Source organism: Silurus aristotelis (genome assembly GCF_946808225.1).
Source record: "Silurus aristotelis genome assembly, chromosome: 14".
Taxonomy (NCBI): Eukaryota; Metazoa; Chordata; class Actinopteri; order Siluriformes; family Siluridae; genus Silurus; species Silurus aristotelis.
This window is the reverse complement of record NC_139587.1, coordinates 5,506,065-5,529,875: the sequence shown is the minus strand read 5'-3', so window position 1 is coordinate 5,529,875 and position 23,811 is coordinate 5,506,065. Positions and strand designations below refer to the sequence as shown.

The 23,811-nt window shown below is 38.8% G+C and overlaps 1 protein-coding gene across 4 annotated transcripts in view; it reads left to right on the top strand.

Moving 5' to 3' along the window:
- The window catches only part of aff2 (AF4/FMR2 family, member 2), a 255,571-nt gene that overhangs the window by 66,630 nt on the left and 165,130 nt on the right, over nucleotides 1-23,811 (top strand). For all 4 annotated transcript variants that reach the window (XM_083561461.1, XM_083561459.1, XM_083561462.1 and 1 more), the window contains exon 3: nucleotides 15,942-16,742. In XM_083561461.1, coding sequence (XP_083417587.1) covers nucleotides 15,942-16,742 — 801 coding nt within the window. The remainder of the gene's footprint in view (nucleotides 1-15,941; nucleotides 16,743-23,811) is intronic.

Genomic DNA, 23,811 nt, shown 5'->3' with positions numbered 1-23,811 from the left:
TATATATATATATATATATATAATGACGCAACATGCAGTATAGCATGTTGTGAAGGATTATGACAACAGATTGTTTTGCAGATACAGAAACATATATATAAAGTAAGATTAATAAAAAATTCAGTTTAATAGCAGCCTTTTTAGTTTTAGATTATTGACTAACATAATTATTGACATATACAGTGATGTTACAGATGAACAGTTACATGGATTTATGGCATTTGTCAGACACCCTTATCCAGAGTAAAGTACAGCTGCCCAGCAGTGGCATCTTGGTGGTGTTGGGATTTAAACTAACGACCTTTCGATCCAGAGTCCAATGGCTTAACCCCTGAGCTAACACCCACCCAAGATTAGGTCCCGTCCCCTTTTATGTTCTATAAAAACATCCCTCGTTTTAAAAGGGAACAATTTCTATTGTTGACGAAAATGATTCTCAACTTGGATTTAATCTATTAAACTGATATCATGATAGAGATGATATTTAATAATATTGTAGAGATAATATCAGGCTATTGGACGCTACACCTCGTTTTATATTTATACATTAATCTGATTAATCTGATTAGATTATTTAAATAATCTTCTACGAATTGTAAACATTTTCTATTAGGCTTCAGTGTCTTTCAGCAGAGTTAAAATAATTTTAATAAATATAAGATTTTTCCTTTTTCTTAAATTTCGTTATGCTGTCACGTTGTCATCATTAAAAAAAAAAGACAATAACAGACTACACAATGAAAATGTGGAAATAATCACATGAAAAAATATTGTCAACAGTACAGGGATGGTTAAATGAATCAGCGACGATATTTAAATATCATATATATGTAAATATTTTAAGGTAACATTTTTTATAGTTAATCAAATTTGTAACAACTTTGATTTCATAATAGAGATAAAATCAGAAAATATTGTAGAAATAATATAAGGCGATTGCGCTCTAACGCTATACTCTGTTGTATATTTATACACTATTCTGATCACTATATTAACAAAATCAAAAGAAAATTACGAATTGCTTCAAATTGGTAAAGAATAAGTGGTTTACATTGTTTTCTCACCTGAGGTAAAGGTATTAAATGAAATAAATGATATATAAATATCATTACCAGTTTATATAGAATCAGAATCAGAAAAAAACATTATTACCAAGTATGTTTAGACACATGGAATTTGACTTGGTGACAGAAGCTTCCAGTGCAGGAGAAAGTACAGAAATACAGTGCAATATATGATGCAGACATACATGGTATTTATACAGTAGAGATGGAATATAACAAAATATATGAAAAACAGACAAAAGAAGTGGAAATATTGTTTAAATGAATGTACAGATGTTATTTACAAGTGTGCTGTCTACAAACGCACCATTCGATTCTATGTATAAATGTGTCAGTTATGATGCACAATGTGTAGTTATGAATATTTTAATTGTTCATGCTGAGTATAGCTTGCGGGGGAAAAAACAGTTTTTGTGCCTGGCTGTTCTGGAGGACGGAGATCTGTAGTGCCGACCAGAAGGCAACAGTACGACAAGAGAGTGGGATGGGTATGTGGGGTCCAAAAGTGATTTTCTTGCACTTTTCCTCACTCTGGAGGTGTGAAGTTCTTGGAGGTTGGGCAGTAGGGCACCAATAATCCCCTCAGCAGTCCTGACCATTTGCTGTAGCCTCTTAATGTCTGATTTGAACCAAACCAGACATTAATGGATGTACACAGGACAGACTCAACGATGGTCGAGTAGAACTGTTTTAGCAGCTCCTATGGCAGGTTGAATTTCCTCAGTTGGCGAAGGAACCTCTGCTGGGCCTTTTAGCAATGGAGTCAACCTCTGTTGTATTGACAATATTTTCTTATTCGATTATTTCCATATTTGTCTATTCAGACTGTATCAATTGTCTATTGTTGTCTTTTTATAATGACGACAATGTGACAGCATGGAAATTTTGACAGCTGGTAACGTATTACAAACTGATCTGTTTAGGCTTAAGTCCCTTTGTCTATTGCTATAGTAAGTGAATTGATCAAAATGTGAGAAAATCTGACAAATTCATGGGGTTTCCAAACCTATTTGACCTGGTTCATTTTGAAAAAATTCTTGTGCCCCAACAGTGTTGTGTATGTGTGTTTTTGTGATTGGGGTTGGTGTTAAGACCCTTTTTATTATATTTTTTCAGCTCACACCATGTGTTGATTCGTGGCTCTTTACATTTACATTTACATTTGCGGCATTTAGCAGACGCCCTTGTCCAGAGTGATGTACATAAGTGCAATGAATAAAGAGTCTCTAGCAATGAATAAATCTCTACTGGTATGCAAGATTACAAACTGAATATAAATATAACTCTTGAATTCTACAAAGCAAACTTGAAAAGTGCTAATTTAAGTGTTTCACAAAGAGGTAGGTCTTCATCCGTGGCTTAAAGATAGCCGGGGATTCCGCTGTACGGACATCTAGGGGAAGTTCATTCCACCACCTCGGTTCCAGAACAAAGAAGAGCCTTGAAATATACTTACCTCTCATGCAAAGAGAAGGTGGTACCAGTCGAGCAGTGCTGGATAAGAGCAAAGCACACAATTAATAATACAGTGTCATATCTATAAACATTTTCCCCAGAATGTTCTTCTATGGCCTGGCGACTTGCGATTCAGTAGTCGGGGACGTCTGCTTTAGTCAGACTGCCTAAGTTTGCAAATTTGTTTGTTAAAAGGCTGCTTGCGAAGCAGAAAGTAGACTAAATAAAAACAGTTCTGCTGTGTTTTGGGATAAAAAATCGGTTTGTTTTCGTAATGTAGAGGTGTCAAGGAGAATTACTCGTCGAAAAATTTTAGACTATGTCGACTTTCAGCAGGTTTTCCCATCTTGCTGAACACACACACCGATGCACACATATATCAAAGTAGTTTTACAGATAATAGAGGAGCATTCCATATATAAAACCTACATGATTAAGATTTAGGAGACAGGATAATCACATCATGGCATATGTCTAGATATATTCTCAAGACCTGCCAAACAATCCTGTGTAATTTATCCAGACAAGCAACAGAATTTATGTTCTTGTTCATGCCACTTCTGATTCATGCGTCTGGTTACAGCATGTGTGTGTAAACTGTAACATTAAAGCCTACGTTTGAAGGGAAGAGGGATCGGAACTGCGGATACCCACAGGCCGGTCATCTCGCAGTGATACGTTTCTTCTGAAGAATAATTACAGTCATCTGAAGGCGAGGCACACTTTATCCTTCAGCTCTAGTGTAGTGCTCTCTCTCTCTGTCTCTCTTTCTTTCTTTCTTTCTCTCTGTCTCTCTCCCTATATGTCATTTATCTTCATCTGAGCAGACACTCTTCCTTTTAGCTCTGAAATTAGTTTCACCATCAGAGAGCTCTATTTAGAACCTCTATGCATGTGCTCGTCACGGCTAAAACTGGGTCACTACCGATAGCTACTACTTTGCGCTACTAATGGTTATTGTTAAAAAAATGAAATAAAAAAATAGGTCGTTGATTATCTGCATATTGAACTGGTATTGTTGTAGATAATAGATCATTAAGATTATAATAAGCATGTAAGGCAGGCTGTTAGGACAATAATCACCAACGGAGTCTGGCAATTCAGCTGGACATGGAGCAGATCCACTGTTACTACGATGAAGCTGATTATTTCTGATATACCATTGCTTTCTGAAGGGTTTGATATATTTTATACCCTAGTAAGTCTTGATACTTCATTCCGATTGGCTGGAAGGTGAGTGTTCAAACTGTTCAGTTTAATTGGCGTTCTATATTAATACACTGCCTTATAATCAACTGTAACCATAGTAACAAACAGTCACAATTGCATACAGGGTGAGACAGCTATTGTAAGCATGGCCTTATTTAGCTAAATGGATAATTTCGGTGTGCCTTTTAAATTATATGGCAAACACGGTGATTTTGTTTAATTTCGCAAAATTGCAGATAATATAATTAATAATATAATAAATAATAAAACAAAAACAACCTAATGTGCTGTTATCCATTCAATTACTTTTGCACTGCAAATTTCAATGACTTCGATACAAGTATATGGGATATAAAGTTTAACCCACAGCTAGGTTTACGTCAAACCAGGGAAACCGATCACCGGTTCACGGACCAGTACCAGGTCATGGAAAATTTGCCACTGTACCAGGCCGCACAGAAGAAGCGCACTCTCGTGGGCTGTTCCTGGTCTGCAGTGGTCCGTATCTATCAAAAGTGCTTCAAGGAAGGAACAGTGGTGAACCCGCGACAGGGTCATGGGTGGCATGGGTGTGGAGTGAAAGCTGGCCAGTGTGATCGGTTCTGACAGACTGCCTGAGAAGTTAATGTTGTTAATGCTCTACGGGTCAGGACTGTTTTGGCAGCAAAAGGTGACCAACACAACATTAGGCAGGTGGTCAAAATGTTATGCCTGATTGATGTAATTAACTAGTAATTATAATATGCAATATATTAGTATAATAGTAATAGTAATATAATTTGCAATATAATATGCAAGTTATTGCACGTGACAATATATGAAATCCGCCCAGCCTGGTCCGTAGATAAATCGTCTTGCATGGAACGGGTCCGTGATACAAAAAAAAAATTAGGGGCCTTCTGACCAATCAGAATAAAGAATTCAGGTTTCTTTTTGTTGCTTGTTTAGTTTTTTTGTCTGCAATTTTTTTTGTAGTCCTGCATCTATCCCATTAGAATTTGCTGCCCTTGCATTCCAGCGAGCAGCTGTGGATTTGCGTCACCATTGCAAAACACACATTCAGCTTTGAACCCTCAGCGCTCAGCGAGCCACGCTGTCAAAAAAAAAAAACAAGAGGGATTTGGACAGGAAAGAACTTTGCTGAGCCATAGCGATGCAATGACGGCACGCTCGGCCTTTGTGCTAGCAATCGCCCCCGAAAAGGTAACAGCGCTGATGAAAGATGTGAACACAAGCCGCTTTCGCAGTGATTCAGTGTTTACGATCCACTCCCTGGTTTTGTACTTAAGAAGACAGATTTGCGGCTAATAATTTCGCCAAGAGATTTCGCTTAAAAGACAGCAGGAAGTGAGTGTTTCGGGTCTTATTCCCCTGTCAACTACTTTTCCCTTTAACCCCACCCCCTCACCCCACAAATTTTCTAAGGCTGCTATTAGCTAATCCCTTTAAATCCTGTTTAATGGAACTGTGCTGTTAACAGCTATTTGGGACTAATTTACTGGCTGCCGGACCGCCTGGCACCTTCAAAGCCGTTCTAGTGCTGCCATCCTGAAGAAAAAAAAGTGCCTCTCTCAGGGTGAGAGTCAGTCCCCGAGGTTCAGATCTTGCCGTGCTCTGTGTCCGAGGTGGCGTTAAAGGTCTTTCAGGCTGCCAAGGTCAGCACTCTGGAGCTGGTGCCATACTTCTCTGCTGCTCCAGGCAGTGTGTGTGTGTGTGTGTGTGTGTGTGTGTGTGTGTGTGTGTGTGTGTGTGTGTGTGTGTGTGTGTGTGTGTGTGTGTGTGTATGTGCTTGTGTGTGTATTTTTCCTCGTTTTTTTACCCTAAAGGTAAATATTCCCAAATTAGCCACTACCATAACTTGCTGACTCGAGAACCGTGGAGTAAATCATTCATTCCCACACAAAGCCTCGTTTTTGTCTATCTTCTATCGCACACTCTGGCATTTTCTTTCTTCACCCTGGTTATGTTTTATGCATGTGTCTATGTGTGTATGTGTGTATACCCAGAGCCAGTCAGTGGGTTGAGCCTAATTTATTCAGTCCAACATTTGGTCTCTGGAGAGTTGTGAATGTGTGCTTGAGTGTGGTGTCTCTACATTTAGGCACGCTTAATAGTGACTGCTGTCATGGTTGTCACATTCCATCAACAGGTTCACTTAGTGACGGTTATTCATCCCAAATTATGGAAACAGGCTCGCGTGTGCAGCGCCGTATGAATAAATATAAAATACGGTAATATATTCATAAAGCGGCGACGTATTTACATTCAAGCAATGCATAATTAACACACCGACAAGGACCTTATTTGGTCCAGGATTTAAACTTCTATTGACAACATTTTAGTTAAAAAAATTATTTTTAAAGTATTTTGTTAGCCCAAAAAGTTCTATCAATATAAATGAATGATAGAATGTATGAATAAATTAATGAATAAAGGTCAATATTTCTATTAAAAAAAATTATTTTCTAAATTTGACTGTATTCCTATAATATTTAACGAATACAGTTAAAATGGTTTTACTATAATTTCAAAACAAATAAATAATAACAATGTAGTTTTTTAATTTTAAAAATGTTTAATATTTAAATGAAAGATATTTTTGCTTTTCAATAAAAACATTTTTAATAATTAATATATACTTTAAAAAAATATAACAATAAAATATTTTTTTTTAATTAGGGTTGTCAGATTTAATGCATTAATAACTATTTTTAACATAAAACATTTATAACTTAAAAGAGGCGAAATCATAACCTTCGACGCAACACACATTTATTCAGGACGTCCTCGCTTTACTTATTATAAATAATAATCTTAACCAAAAAAATGTTTTAATCGCTTAACATTCGTTAAGTCTCAGCACCAAAATCTGCCATGATGCACACATCCCGCAATGAACCATCTGGGGTCAACAAACGGGCCGGTGCGTTTTGCAGCATTTCCTCATTCAAACAAACTTAAATTACTCTTGTCTTTTTTGATCGTACATATAAGAGCAATACATCATTTGAGTGTGTAAATAGTCTACTTTTATTTGCATACACTAATAATAACAACAAAACGCAATGACTTTGTAAAATAAAGAAAACAGACAGAGGGCGCTCTCTGGCGTAAAAAAATAAATACAACAACCTGAATTCTAGCGAAATGTATATATTTCCGAACAAATATCCTCTGATTATGTAATCTGTATAAAAGTTGGAAGAGGTACAGCTTCTCCGGTATCACCTTATTAACCGTCCGTGTGGAAACATAGCAAAAGTTCTGCATGGTCTTTTGATGATTTACATGATGTAAAACATCATAATTACTTTAAAACATTTACAAGAATATTTTCTCATCATGCTCTATGTTGAGTTTGGTTTCATTGGTAATAAACATAGATTTGCATAAAGCAAATTGCTATTTATCGCGATTAAAGATTGTAATCGATTCACAGCCCTAATTTAAATGCATAATTCATTCAATAATACATTACATTTTAAGAAAACATTGATAAATACATTTAAAAAATACATTAATTCGAACTACAACATTTACACACTGACAGTCTAATGTAAAAAAAATGTGCCATTGTTTAATCCAACTTTAAAACACTGGGGAAGTATAACCTTTTGGTCCAAGTCAAGTGAAGTCACATAGTCAAGTAGACTTTATTCGTTACATTTACATTTGCGGCATTTAGCAGACACCCTTATCCAGAGCCACGTATAAAAGTGCTTTAAATCTCTAGTAATGAATAAATCTAGACCGGTACGCCAGATTACAAACTTAATATAAATATAACCCTAGAATTCTACAAACCTGGAAAGTGCTAATTTAAGTATTTCAGGAAGAGGTAGGTCTTCAGTCGTCGCTTGAAGATAGTCAGGGACTCTGCTGTACGGACATCTAGGGGAAGTTCATTCCATTTCAACCAATGAAGTTCATTCATTTCAACCATTTACAGTGCTGAACACCAGGACCAACATTTCCCCAGAGCCCAAGGTGCTACAGCAAGCAACATAAATAAACAAAAGGAACACAGAAATACATATAACTCCAAATTAACAACACAAAGTACACATGTGCAACATTGCAACATTAAGTGCAAATAAAACCAAACGACAACACACAAGATACAACAGGAGACAAGAAAAAACAGTAACACCGTAGCCCTGATCAGTACACATTCGTGGGGGTTTTAATGTATCTACACTATTTGGACAAATGTAGCTGACTTTTTCAGTCGTATGGAGACATACAATTGTATAGGATGTCTTTGGATGTGTTACTTGAACTAGGAGACCAAAATATGTTCTAGCATGACAGTGCCTCTATGCACAAAGTGATATCCACAAAGATATGGTTTACATGGGTTTGGAGTAAATGGAAGATCTTAAGTGACCTGCTATAGAGCTCCAACCTCAACCTTCTTGAACACCTTCGGGATGAATTGGAACACTGACTGCACCCCAGGCCTCCTCATCTCACCTACATCATCACTTGACTTTACTAATACCCTTGTAGCTGAACGAGCACAAATTTCCACAAACACACTTAAAATTCTAGTGGAACATCTTTCCAGAAGAGTGGAGGTTATGCAGTATAATAACACAGATAAATACAGACTAAATGTGGAATAATATGTTCAAAAAAGCACATATGACTCTTACATGCAAGTTTCCACATACCTTTGTTGGTGTAGTGTATGATATCATATCATTTGCGAACAAGTTATAAGTATCTCTGCTTTTCTCAGTACAGATAAACGTGTCAAAAGTCATGTTTATAGTAATCACATCTACGCAAGAGCTAGAAATTAGCTTGAAAGATTCACGAGCATTCCCTTAACAAGCGATTATCATACATTTTCATTTCTATTGGAGTCTCAATTAGAGGATATTGTTTGCTATCTGCATCGTAAACGCACGTGTAGACATAATTAAACACTCTAAGCGCTGGAGAGAGCTATTGAAATCTTCTTTCCCCCCAATACACGCACCTATTAAAGACAATTGTTGATTACCTTACAGGCACTTTAGCATGCGCATATTCTTTCCAATTTGGCCTCGCTGTAACCAGCTCGCTATTGATTTGCGATGATGTGCATTTGGAGTTTGCTCATTTAAGCCAATATCGATCCCTCATCTGGAAGCATTAATGGCTGAGTAGAGCGCTGCTGTTTTCTGTTCCTCCCTCTTTATGTGATCTCAACACAGGAGTCCAAAGGCAGAAATATTGAACCTTTGCCAAGACACATTTTTTTCCCCCTTCCAACACATCCTGGATTGATTGAAGAGCATTTGCTCTTGTGTGTGTGTGTGTGTGTGTGTGTGTGTGTGTGTGTGTGTGTGTGTGTGTGTGTGTGTGTGTGTGTGTGTGTGTTAAAAATCTTTTAGTTTCATTGCTTTCTGATGCGGATCCAAGAGCACCGGTACCTTCATTAACATTTCAGTTGTTGGCCTTTGGGCTTGAGGGCAAAACCCCAAGAGCATGTGGTGGAGCAACACAAGGCTCTTTTGTAAACACTGCCAATGTCTTGTCAAGGAGAGAAAAAAAAGAGAAGCACATCCATATCTGTGCACATTCACACGCAACCATCCATCATTCTTGCTCAGGAAACTTCGATCCATGCAAAAACTTCGCCCAGTTTTACAGCTAGAAAATGATATAGCTTTTAAAAGCGAATACTACGGCCTTGTAGCTCGAACGCTGGACTCCGAAAAGCTGATCTACTCATAAAACTTAGGTGTTGTTGCTACAATATCTCTTCTGAAATCTGAATTAGAGAAATTAGATATTTCAGTTCCTGACAGCCCCTGTAGAGACCCTTATCACTGATTTAATATCTCACAGGTGGGAGCATTTCAGTGTTGTGTCTGCATTAAAAAAAAAACAAAAAAACATGATGTATAGTCTATGAATGCTGAGCTTTCGGTTCTGCATATAAACAGGCAATTAGTTTCGACCAGAAACAGTCAGACGGGCTGTTGGAAGAGGCGGAGGCGTGGATGCTGGAAGTGCTGAGACAGAGCAGGAAAACAAAGAGAAGCATTGAGAGCTTGTTAAGCTGTACAGAGTGGTAGCACCCGAGCGCCCTGACCCTGCACATCTCTTAGTACCACAGTGCGCTGATTCTTTTCAATAATATGCCCATTAAAATGTTTTACGCAGACCATGTATAGCTTCGCCATACAATTACAGATATATGTTTTTTCTTTCTTTTCAAAAGGCCAACTGATTTCTTAATGCGGTTCATATCGGATCGTACGACGGAAAATACAATCGAAGATTATGAGATATTTTCGCGATATTTTGAGATAAAAGTCACACGGCGACGTTCCTCCTTCAGTGTCGATTTCTTCGATTATCATTCTCATGGTCTCTTGAGAAACAACATCTTCTCTTCGAATAGCACGCAGATGTAACCATTGATATCCTCGAAGTCCGCCACTGTTTGTCATTTCAGACTGTACAATAGAGGCAAGTTCCTCACTGTCTGTTTGATTTTGTCTTCTGAATAAACGAAATTCCCTACAGAACCACAGCAGTGTTCCTTTACTAATTATAACTTCGTATTGATGCGCCAAAAGAAGTTCCTTATTTTATTCTCGAAATATTTAAACTTGATTCTCAATATATTTCATAATCATATTGTTATAACTTTTTATCTCATTATCTTATATATATATATTTTTTTTACGTGGTGCCAAAACCGCGTCATAGGATCGCATACTCTCATGCAGATTCTTTTTTTTTCTGCTAGATCTGATTTTTTAAAAAGAAGAGAAGAGTACATTCCAGTGAGTGATCTCTGCCTGACCAAAAATACAGCCTCAAGACGAATGAACAGCCTCTTACTGATTCACTAACCAGTGGCTACTGAATGATACTTTGACCGTAGGCTGTAGAAACCAGTATTTGATATCAGAATAGATTATTACTAGAATTCAGAGAAGGTCCTGTAGCATCAGTATAAATAACCTAACAAACATCTCAAACACAAACTCAAAAGAAGCACTAGAATGATTGCAAATATTGCAGCCAACTAAAACAAAATCTATATACTTAGTCAGTATGTTGTCCTTGATAATCAAGCACGATTTGTTATTGATAAGGAGTTTAAAGATTCCCAAAGATTTTTTGGACAGATGGGATTTTACAAAAAGTAAAAAAAAACATGCTGCTTGTTTAACTAATGTAGCTAGCTAACACACTTCACCCAAAATCAGCTTGCTAATGTTATATTCTTATTATTCATCATACTCGTGCTTTTTCTTATTTTTCTCGGTAAGCATCATTCCTAGAAACACCAATATCGGTGTCAAGGTACGATTTTTCCATCACTACATTCTAAAAACAAATAATTGGAGCTGCATTATTCTGAAGTTGGTGCAGGGGGTTTCAATCCTAAACTTTAAGCCATTCATTATCATTTTCTTGCATAATTCCATAACAAAAATTAATAAAGAATGATTTAGCATTTGTAAGACATTCAGATTCTTTCAGGAACCAGCACAAAGCTTGGCCAAGGCATTTCCTTTGTCCTGAGCTGCACTCACAGGCTTAAATAATTATGGCCTCCCTCCTGAGACAAAGTTGTTTATTCTTTTTATCCATCTCCAACTTTAATAATGAGTGGCCAGTGGTGTTGTGGGAAGCAAGCAGTCCCTGAGTGCAAGTTTATATCTTGTTCTGACTCCATGTTTGTTTTGGCACGCTGGTGTCGTGCAATCAAGGCAGTCAAATCCCAATGAATAGATTCGAAATCCTTCTACCAAATTAGCTGTTTCACTTAGAAAATCAGCATATGATATTTTTGTTTGTAAGGTTTGTTAGTGGTGGAATAAAAAAAGTTTTGAGACTGGCTCTGTTTACAAAAAAGTGCTTTTTTTTATCAACGTTTACATCACCTTCAAAATAGTCCCCTTTCACTCTAATACAGAAATATGTGCTGAAAGTCTTCTATTTGAAGAGTATTATCCACCTACTGCAATTCACGCTGTATCGCAATGGTGTCAAAACAGCGACATTTGAGCTGGATCTTTAGTTTCGGGAAGAGGGCGAAGTCCTCAGGAGCCAAATCTGGCGAGTAGGATGGGCGCAGAAGTGAGATCATGTGGATTGTTCTCCGGCGATCATTATGCACAAGTTGCCGGGTGGTTTCGTCATTCACGGGGGTTGAGCTTGTTGAAGGTCTTCCCGATCCCTCGGCATCTTCCAGCGATGTTCTTCCGCTCTTGAAGCGCACGTGCCGCTTAAAAAAAACCTCGAACGACTCGTCGCAGCATCGCCGTATGTCAAATGAATGTCATGTCAAATGTCTCTGTGGCAAATTTGCCCAGTTTCATGCAGGATTTCACATTTGCTTTTTCTTGTAACCGGCTGTCCATGATGAAATTCCATGTGGTTATGCACATGGTCAGAATAGAATAAGTTATGAAACTGTTTGATACGACCTCGCAACAAAGTAAACATTCATTGCTTTGGCATGTGCATATCTTATCATGTCTTACGATGGAGAAAATGTGTCTTTTAGCCACTTTGCTCGTTTTTCATCCAATTTTTCCAGTTTCTCACACCTTCCCTAAACATACTGGCAGGTTTGTTCCCAGCTTTAAACTCTCCCTACGTGTGAATGACTGCGAGACGGGTTGGCATGCTCTCCAGGATGTATTCCCTTCTTACCATCCGCGGTGAGTCTGACCAGGAAAAAACCTTGCCTAAGATCAGTGAATCAACAATTTTTGCTTGTTTGAAAGCAGGGTTACATCATTTAGATATCTATTTCCTGACTCAGTTTTGTTTAGGTGTGTTCTGATACAGGACTGGAAGTACATTGTGATGTTTAGCATGTTGCTTAAGGTGAAAAGCAGTCATTTATTTGATCCTCATGAGTAATGTCACATTAATGACTTCACAAAAAAAAAAAAGAAAAAATTTTAATCAGCATGTCTTTTTTTTCAGTAACCTAAATATTCATTTATATGAGACTGATTAATGTTATTTACAAAAAAAGATGTTTGGAGAAAAAAATTTTTTAGTATTAAGGGTCGAACAAGACATGTAAACGATCTCCAGAATTGTGATTAATCATCCATAAAGGTTTTTTTTTTTTTTTTAAGAAGTAATTCCTTTAACATAATGTGTCAGCAATTAATGCCTCAAGCCGCAGGATTCCTGCAGTTTTCACCTTGCCCAGACTGCAGAATGTAGAGCTTGGCATGAGCCTTGCCTTCCCCTGCATGAGTCAGGCAGTTGTAGTTCACACAAGAGGCCTTTGTGTGCTGTCCAGATGGGCTTACGTGTTTGGGAACTTCACCCAGTGCTCACTTTTCCACTCACGACTTCCCCTTCCCGTGAGGTCTCTCGCTCTGAAAGTGTTGGAGCAAAGCCAGGGTGAGCCGAGTCAGCGGTTATTTCAGCTTAGATGCTTCGCTCATGTTTACGATTGTAGGATCTCCACAGATTGCAACGAGACAGTCACAGCGAATGCTACATTGCATTTTAATGTCCAGAACAAGTTAGTCTTTATCATTTCCAATTACCGGGTTTTGATGCACACAGTAAAACATTCTGAACACCGACTCTGGCAGCAGTAAATCTCCGAACGACAGCCACTCTGTCGTAACAACTTTATGACCCGCATTAACTCAGCAGCTTCGCAGGTTCATAGGTTACCCTGGGTGCTAAGCCAAGCGGATCTGGTCTTGCTGTCCTCATTCGTGCGTCGGGTCAAATGTTAACTGCCCACCAGATAATTCATTTCCCACAATAATGGTCCAGCACGCTCTCTCTCTCTCCTGTTATTGGATCATTTATCGTTATTTGTTTATCAACTTTTTTATTATTTTTTTTATCAGAAGCCACGGCGCTCGAGTTTGCATTGTCCAATTACGGGCTCCATTATTAATGTGGCAATTACACGCAAAAACGAATGGCGAATGTTGATGGATTTATCATAATACTTTTTTTTCGTCACTGTTTGCGAAATACCAGACCTTTTAATCGTGCTGCAAACAGAAGGGCGACCCTCACAAGTGCCGTTCGCTCGTTTGTTCTTCGAGCATGCCGGCGCACATGCTCTCCAGCGAAGCAGCGCTGCTGTGGCCTGAAATAATTGATGTCATGCATGCTGGGTCGAATTGGATTGTTATTGCGCAGGTACTTGGAATCGTTCGAATGAAAAAACGCAGAGATACAAACGCAGCCAAAAAATTTAACAAAGTAGGAGAGGGTTTGGATATTAAGCAGAATGTTGCTTATTATGGAACGAGTCAGTGGGGGATGCATTTGCATGGCTCTCTGCAGAGGAAAGCTGTATAAACTAATGATGTGCAGCACGGCTAAGGAGAAAGCAATTATAACAAGGAATACTTGGAACAAACAGAAGCTGAGTATAAGGGAAAGTAATTTTTTTTGTTTTTGTTTTAGCTAAAAGTGATGCACATTTGCATTTGTAAACGAGGCATGCCGGCATCCTCTGAGCAGTGTGTTTCATTTATTTTTTGAATTGGAACTTATTTCAATTGTTGGAAAATCTGACAATAGCACTAATTCCCAATGTCTTAAAGCTGCAAAGGATTGGCTTTAAGAATGAGAAAAAAAGATATTAAATCAATGGAAACGTGGACTTCCTGAGCTGCTGTGAGACCCTCTGACAGGCCTGTAATAGTAATTCACTGTAATTTACAGTCAGAGCTAACAGGTTTGATTTGCCAGGAGTTTCTGAGCGCTGAAGTCATGCGCCGGCTCAGTTACATCATTATTTCTCTTAAAAAACCCTAACACACATCCAGCAGTAGCAAAACTAAGTAGTTACCCTAAAGAGAAATGATAGACAGAATACTCAGAGAGCAATCAAAATACTCACACACAGGATTAAATTTTAGCAAGCTAGGTGAATATAGCCAGCTAGATTGTACTATCAGACTATCACATAAACACTCCACTGTAGATAGACTTGCACCACGGCACTTAAAGAACCTTTTTTCTCCTCAGAAACTAAAGTTAACCCGTCACATAACACCAGCTATTTTTGTTGTTGTTCCACAAAGCCAGTGGCACAAGCTAGTCCTCCAACATTAGCTAGCTAGTTCGCTCAGTACAAGGAACAGAAATCCCATTGTATAGCAATATGCAGTGGTAAAATAACATAATACAAACGGAAAAATATTGGGTAATAAAAATGGCCACACCGAGAGCAACCAGGTTTTGGTTTATTAGCTGATTCAACCAGCTAGTTTGCTACCATTGACATCAGAGCTACACAAAGCACAGGAGGTTGTGTTATAGCTAACCTCCATTAGCGAAAATAAGTTTCAATAGCGAAACCTGTTCTTTAATGTTAAGTAAAGTCTGGTAGGCTTTTATTGTCATTCCAACCATATACAGAATATAACACAGTGAAACCAACATTTCTTAAGACAACATAAATTATCAAAAGTAACACGAAACACAGAACTACACGAACTGCACGTGTGTGACATTTAGTGCAAAAAATAACACAAAACAGTAAACCCAGTGACACTGCAGCACCAACAGTACAGTAGATTTGTGTTACTGAAAATGATTTGTCCATATAATAATACCACTAAACATGCAAACTCTGACCTTTTTTGCGCAATTTGTGCGAAACAACAATTTTGTGTGCAAACAGTTAAAGAGTTTGTTCATTGTGTGTGTGTGTGTGTGTGTGTGTGTGTGTGTGTGTGTGTGTGTGTGTGTGTGTGTGTGTGTGTGTGTGTCAGTCCATTCCCTTTGAATTGAGTTGTCAAATGGCTTGTGGAAAGAAACTGGGTGCGAACAATAGCTTGTATGTTAGCTAGCTAGTCTGCTCAAAATTATCAATCAACTGCAATTTTCACACTTGTTCATATGTACGTTTCCTTTTTGACTTTTAGGTTAATTCACATTCACACATCTTTTCCTTCAGATTTTCTCTCTCTTTCTTTTTTTTTATAAATACTGGGTAAACATGTACCTGCAGGGGAAGGTCATTTAAAAATTGCAGTGTTATTATTGAAATAAATGTGGCCACTATTACGTAGACACTATTGTCCTGAAATGTTCTTTGGTCTGTCTCTTTTTTAATTAATTCTTCTTAATCTATTTTTGCTTGAATAAGAACCTTGAAGATGTGTCTAGTATAGGCAGTGGTTAGACTAAAAAAGACTAAAGGAGAATCATTTATGTTCAGATGTCCATGATGTGTTTCTTCTGTCATTGCAGACAAACAAAGGTGATGCCCTTGCCAACCGAGTACAGAACACGTTGGGCAACTATGATGAAATGAAAGAACTCTTGACCAGCCATTCCAATCAAAGTCACCTGGTGGGAATCCCTAAGAACTCAGTTCCGCAGACCCCGGTGGAAAAAAACGACCAGCCCAGTTTTTTTACCGAAGCTCAGCGTGGCAGAGCCGCCTCAACTCAGCCAGCGAACCACACCACCTCAATGCCTCCTCCACCCACCACCAACATGGCAGGTCCAAGCATTCTTCATGGTCACCAGAGCACCAAAAAGTCCCGATCTTCCGAATGGTCCCGAGGGGCGCATGGGTCGGGTAGCAGCCAGGCAGCTCAGGCTGCCAGCCGGGGAAAGCAGATCTCCAGTGGGCATGAACAGGAACAAGGTGACTCGAGCCCTGGCACCTCGTCCACCTCTACACACCCCAGCAGGAGGCATGGGCAGACGGCCAAGATTCCAACTGTTGCCAATTCACCCTGCGAGCAGGACTCGGGGTCACCTGTGGCCTCTACTTCTCTGGTACCCAGCGGCCTGTCGACACCAACATTCCCCCAGGGCCTGCACTGCAAACCCAGTAGTGGAGGACAGCAGAAACCCACAGCCTATGTACGACCCATGGATGGCCAGGACCAGGCACCTAATGACTCTCCGGAGCTCAAGCCCACTCTGGAAATCACAGATGGATATGGTGGAGCACCATTTACAAGCCTGATGGATGGCAAAGGCAGCACAGTAGGGAGCAAAGGCAAACTTCCCAAGCTGACTCTCCCTCAATCAGGGGAGGTGAGTACTGATTTTTCTACTTGAAGCATTTTGTGCAGATGCTTAAGCCATTTCTCGCTTTCATTTGAATGCAGTGGTAGTTAGAAAAGAAAAATTGCCAGCTCGGCTCTGGCTTTCCCCTGGCTAAATCTGTTTTACATTGATAGCTGGCACAGTGAGGGGTTGACAAAAGGGTGTATTTTGTTAATAATTAGCTAAACATCCTCAGGCTTTTGCAGTTTACTACTTAATAAGCAGGCCTGCTCATCATGTTCTTGTTGCTTGAACACCGAGTTCATGCTTTGATGTTAAGTGTTCGTTCTTTGTGCAAAAAAAACGGCAGATTGGAAATTCTGACTAAGAACGTCGAGGCTTTTTACATTTATAAAACAGCAAATCTGGTTTATACCAATATTTATCGTTTAAAATGAATCAATAAAGTCATAATGCATGAAAATAAGTGCAGAACATCAGTATTAAGTATGATATTAGATAGACTTTAATGGTTACGTGTGTTTATCTTCCTTTTGGAGTCTACCAATGCTAGCAACAGCATGTTTGTTTATTCAAACCACATTTAAATGTGAGCACCGAGCAGAATAGTTGCACCACTGTTTCGCTGCACGTAGGTGTATGCTCGTTAAACATGCTCCAATTAGAGCAATTTTGCAATAAACTGGATTCCATGTGTTCGTCTGTAATTTTTTTTTTTTTGGTGTTTAAATCTCCAGGTAGTCTACAATGTGAGCTTTGAGCCTTGTGGAAACAAAAAGCTTTTCAAAAAGTCGTGTGTGGAGTTTGGACCTGTTCCATATATTGCAAAGAACAGTATATTATAATTAAGGAATAAAGCACAACACAGCATGCCATTATAGTAAAATAATCAGTGATATGACCCTAATAATATTTTTTTGAAATAGCTGCTAATTTCACTGGGTTTTATTTCTATTATACCACAATTGTTAGCCAATATTTAGCTAGGTATTTATTTTATCCCTTCCACGTCATGAGGTGCATTGGGCAGCAAGGGTATAATGGCTTACTTGCTGTTTCCGTAGAAGTTTTCTAACGGGGTCGGGTTGCTAACCCAATGCCCACTGATCTCCTATCGCAGCGGGGCTTGCAGACCGTCCATGGTGGAGTACTTTATCCCACTTCCCACAATTGTGCACCCATGAGGGTTTAAGGACCTTGCTCAAAAGTCTAAGAGTGGCAGCCTGGTATGGCCGGGACTGGAACCTACAACCCCTGGATCCAAAGTCCAATGCCATAACCACTAGGCTACTACCTTCCCAAACCAATATTTACAAGGTATTATTTGTTATTAAAAGAAATGTCAAACTATTAGGCTTTTGTAATTAATTTTTATGTTGTGCATCATTTCAGAAACACATATCTGTTAATAGTTGTTATTGACATTTATATAAGTCTGACACTACAGACTATTTACCTACTGTACATGTAAATTGAATGTCTCCTTATATCAAAACAATGCAGCACATTTATTTAAGGTCTCTTTTTGAGGTGTATGATCCGTTACTATAGCAATGAAAAGGTAATTGCAAAGTGCATTATACCAAACCTGCTGCTAAGGATGTGCATCTCCATAATAGGCCGATGCGATTCGCATCTCGATGCGTAGCCAACGTTAAGATACATTAAAGATCCATATATAGGAGCTTCCGATGAAGTGATACCGATTTTGATTTGAGTCAACACAATGCAATTCGATGCAATACGATGTAATGAAAAAAATAAACAGCGATACTGATTTCACAAACAGCCCTTTATAGGGCAAAATAGGAGGGAAATTAATAAATAAAACCAGGCTAAAAGTTATGATTTAAAAATTGAGCAATGATTGTGATCTTTTATGTAAATTATGGACAGATATTTGTGTCCCTTTGAGCCAGAGCTACAAGAGTTTTCGTTTTTGTATGTAAACAGTAAGCAAAGCATTTTGTAAGTCTCTTCACTGTGTTGTATATTTGAATTCTGATGTCCGTCTAGGGATTTTAAAACTCACCCTGTCGAAACACTTACATTTACTGGAGTACCTCTTTTTTGGGGGGTCTGCCAGACTGGAGAGGCCCAGCATACAGTGTGTATTAAGCCTGGTGGAGGTGAAAGCTGCAGGGAGCTTTATCACGAGCTCATTTGTGCGCCTGACACTTAGAGAGCGGTGTTGTGCTGACCTGGCTCGGGGGCGCGATACCTGAGCCGCGCTGAAAGCTTTTTACAAGCCGTCCTGTGTAGCCCCCTCTTTCTGTGCACCGCTGCCAAAGGGAACATCTGATCCCGTGGTTCCCTGCAGGGAGAAACGAGCTCATTCGCTAAGCCAGGATGGCCCTCAAAGACAGGGGAAAGCCGACATGAAAGGTTCGGACAGCAGGAGAGACGAGGTGAAAGCTAACGGTCCGGGGCTGCATAATAGACTTGTAATTATCACATCGCTAAAGCTCACGAAGGCTTGCACGGCCGAACCTTCCGCTTTTTTGACGGCGCCCCCTTTTTTTACTCTCCTGCGTCAAAAAAAGAAATGCAATGGTTTTTGCCATTCGCTCGAAAGTTTTTTCGGCTCGTGGCTGTATGCGTTCAGAGTAAGTAAACCAAACGCGGAGATAAACAAGGACGGCATATGATTGAACAGGTTGACTCGGCGCCATCGAGCCACAGAGACAGCCAGCTGTTCGCTCTCTTTGTTCTGCTGCGAATTTGAAGGCCATCGGGCTTAAAATTGCACCAAATCCCATCTTGGAGCATATGGTGCGCTCGCATTGTACAGCTAAGCATGTGGCAAGAATGGAAACCTGGGGAATTTTGATTGCTCTCCGAGTGGCCTCGGAGCGCTCGGCTTACAGGAAAATAGAGATGGATGTTGTTGTTGGACCTGCATACTCTTTCTCTGTATTTCTCTCTTATTTTCTTTCTCTCACCCTCTTAGTCTAGACCCCTTTTTACCCCTTTCCTCCTCTCATAGATGAGCCATTGCCTCAGTGAACAGAAAGAGGGTGAGAGAGAATGTCTTCATGCGTGTGACAGAAAACGAGAGAGAGCGAGCGAGAAGATGATGCATAAATTAAAAAAAGAGAGCAACAGACAGCCAAGCAAGAGGAAGGTAAAATGGTGAGAGTGAGAGAGCAAGACTGAAATAGCTCTCAGGAGAAACATATTCAAGGACACTGATTTGATTCCCCAACCCCCAACTACACCCCCCTACCCCCACCCACCAAAACACACCTTGCTCAGCTTTGCTTTGTTAAAGAGAGGATTCAGTTCCAGTGGCTCCCTCGGGACCCGCCGCCATTCTGTTGTTCCACCCAATTATTATTCCAGTTCTCTGCAAGTCGCATTTCTGCAGCTTCTTTCCGGCGAATTCCTGAGCGATCGCTGATCGTGTATATATGTATTCTCAGAGGCGTTGTTTATTTAATTTTAATTTTTTTTTCTGTCCTCCTGAGCTAAACTCTTACCTGACCAGATGCTGTGCTGTTGCACTCAGGGAAGAAGTGACTGCTCGTTAATTGCTTCCAAACAATATACCTCTGTGGCTGGGTGCCTTATATTTGGTCAAAATGATAATATAATAAGTAATAGATGATACACTTACAAGGTGTCACAGTATCGAATGTTCTCTGTGTAGGAAACCAGAATCTGATTACAAGCAGCTATGTATATATTTATTAAACTGGATAATTGACAGGTGTTTTTTCTTTTATCCAGATCTTTGGTTGAAATCCTATTGTGCACCATCGAAATGAATAATCTCATATCCATTGTGCACAGATATATTTCTTTTATATTATAATATATCCAAAATTTTTTTTTATTAATCACCCATTTACAGCTTTTTTTCATCAGATCGTAAAGCCCCATCATTTCCGTCCTGTGCAGATTATATATTATAAGGATAACTTTAAATACATAAATGTCAGTATATGATACTGTATTTTTGCTACATTACACTGTAGAGTCTTATATCTGCGTCCTCGAGCTCGCACACCAGGCTTAGATAAAGAGAAGTGTCTGAAGCTACCAGGTTTTTTGGGTTGTGAAAAGCGTGAAATGTTGCTGTTGTCCCCTCAAGCTGGCCCGCTGCAAAATATTTTGACAGGTTGGGAGCTCTGCGCGACGTTAAGACGTCGCTAAATGGCTTTTGGAAAGTGTTCTGTTATCTGCTGTATTGATTAGTGGCAAGTGATTTTTGGTGCTTACTGTAAAAAGCTGGCTTTTTATCAAATATGTGTATAGATAGTCGTAAAACGATTACTCGTAACATTTTAAAGCTTAAAATAGACAATACTATAGAAATGAAACAGATATATTTTAGAGAAGTCAATGTGCAGCTTGTATAGCAGCATAGATTTACTTTCCTCTGAAAATAACTGGACATACAGCCTTTATTGCCTAAATAGCTGGCAACAAAAGTGAGTACACCCTAAATGATAACAGCTGTACGCTGTGAAACCATGCAAAACCACATGTCCTTTTCATCATGTTCACGTTTTTTTCTGCTTGACAGGAACATACGAATTTGTGTATCTTGTATTAGAGCAGTTAAAATTTGGTGTTTTTAGTACAATTCTCTCATAATGACCACAGGATGTTCAACATGGCAAAGAAACTCTGAGGATTTGTGAATTAGAGTTTTTGCTCTCCTCTAAGATGGCCGAGGTTATAAGAAAATCGCTAACATCCTGAAACTGAGTTACAGTAATAATCAGGGACATACAGAGGTTTTCCAAGACGGGGTTTCACTCAGAACAGGCCTCGCAAGGGTCCAACAAAGAAGTTGAGTCCTCTTGCTGTGCATCAGGTACAGAAGCTGCTTCAAAAAACAGACGCGTTAGTGCTTCCAGCATTGCTTTAGAGGTTGCAGAAGTGGAAGATCCTCTTGTCAGCGCCCAGACCATACGCCGCACACTGTAACAAATCGGTCTACACTGCCGTTATCCCAGAAGGAAACCTCTTCTGAAGCTGGCTCTCAAGAAAGCCTGCAAACAGATTGCTGAAGGCAAACTGACCAAGAGCATTAATGACTGGAACCACTGAAACTTGTTTTGCTCAGATGGTCTTGCCTACAGTCAAGCATGGTGGTGGTAGCATCATGGTCTGGGGCTGCATGAGTGCTGCTGGTACTGGATTGTTTTCACTAAACCAAAGGGGAACAAGATTTGCAGCATGTGTTTGAGTGTGTGTGAGTGGTCATCATCAGGTTGATGTGATTTAATCTGATAAAGTGGTCTCAGAAATCTTTAGCCTAGTCGTTGCTTTAACAGCAGTTTTGGGCAAAAGACACAGATTAACATTCGCCAAAGGGAATTGAAAAACAAAAAAAAGGGCAAATTTAAATGATCAACCAGAAACTTTTTTGGGGGGTATTTATTTATACATTAATTATTAGTTAGCTTAGATCTTTTTTTAGTATTTTATAGTAAATTTACTGACATGGAGTAGTTCGGAGGACATGCCACATAATCCAAGTGTAATACTAATCATTTTTTACTGTATACAAATAAACAAATTTTGTTATTATTATTATTGAAATAACAATATATATTGCATAATATGTATAATGCAAATAAAACATGTTTTTTTGATGTTTATATGCAGCAATCTTGCTAATATCATGCTCTGAAAATGTACTTTGTGAGGGTGTCTACCTTACTATGGTGTCCATCTTACAGAAGTTCCTCGTTTTTATTCAATTTAATGAATAAATTAATTATTTAAATAGTTTTCTTTGTTTATTAAACACTGCTTGTGTGCACATTTTTACACTAGCACTAACCCCCATTAACCGGGTCGGTCATGGTTTTGGAAACTCTAATACAAGTCACTCTGGTGGCTCATTGGTTTTTTTTTTCTCGATTTTATAATCACAGCATGCAACAAGTCCTTAATCCTAGCATTTTTCTTTTCCAATGAGCTCATTCAATGAATCATAATAAGCAAACAGCTGTGAGCTTCTCGCTTAAATATCCTTAGCAAAAAAGCAAGCACTGATGAGTCCTGACTGTTCGCTGACCTCATTTCTGTGCATCACAGCAGCGATGATGTAATAGCGAGAGCTCACCAGCAGACAAACCCTTATCAGAGTTCTCACTGTTTGCCCAGTGTAGTCAGATAGAACACTTTAAACGGGATCTACTGTCTACATCATGTCAATACGCCGCTCTCACACGTCCGTACCAACAGAGAAAAACGCTGACAAAAAACACAGATTACCTCATTAATAAGAGTTAATACAGTTTATAAAGCATATTCGTTTAATTTTTCATAAAATTACACATGGATTTTTATAGTGGATGTTTTTAATGTGGAGTCATCGATTTTTCAGAGGTTTTCAATTCAAGTTTATTTCTATAGCGATTTTATCATAATGGAAATGGTCTCAAAGCAGCTTTACCAGAATGTAAGAATTATAGAAATGTTAAAGTAAATTATGTGTATTTATCCTCAATGAGCAAGGAAAACTTCCTTAGATGGTAAGAGGAAGGAACCTCGAGAGGAACCAGACTCAAATTGGAATCCATCCTCATTCGGGTGACACCCAGAGTGTGATTGTAATTCATAAAAAACAATACAAACACCAGAGAGTGATAAATACCATAAGCACCGGAGTGTGTGATTATGAGTAATGTGCTTTCTACAGTCTTATACAGTCAGTTGGAGGTGTGGATCCAGGAGCTTCTGAGCAATAAATTAGCTTAACATCTGAATTAGATTAATTGATTAGACACCAAGTCCTCCATGCCAGAGCCTTTAAATGTTTCTATGAACATACTGTATGTCCATTCATTATTTTTGGAAGGAGTCTCCAGTCTTAGTGCTTTGTAATAGTCAGAGGTGAAGCTCTAATGTTAAGCTGTTCAACTCACCATAGGTTTATTGACAGATGTTTTCAAGGTTTCTTAGTAACATTGCTTTTTTATACTTTAAGTGACAGAATAAAGAAGTTGGTGCCAAAACAAATGTATAAAGCTGCTATTGGCAAATTGTCAGGTAAAATGTGTTCAATTAAATATTAAATGTGACATTAAATGCATAAAAATTACCTGCTGAGTTTTTCTTATTAATGAATTATATA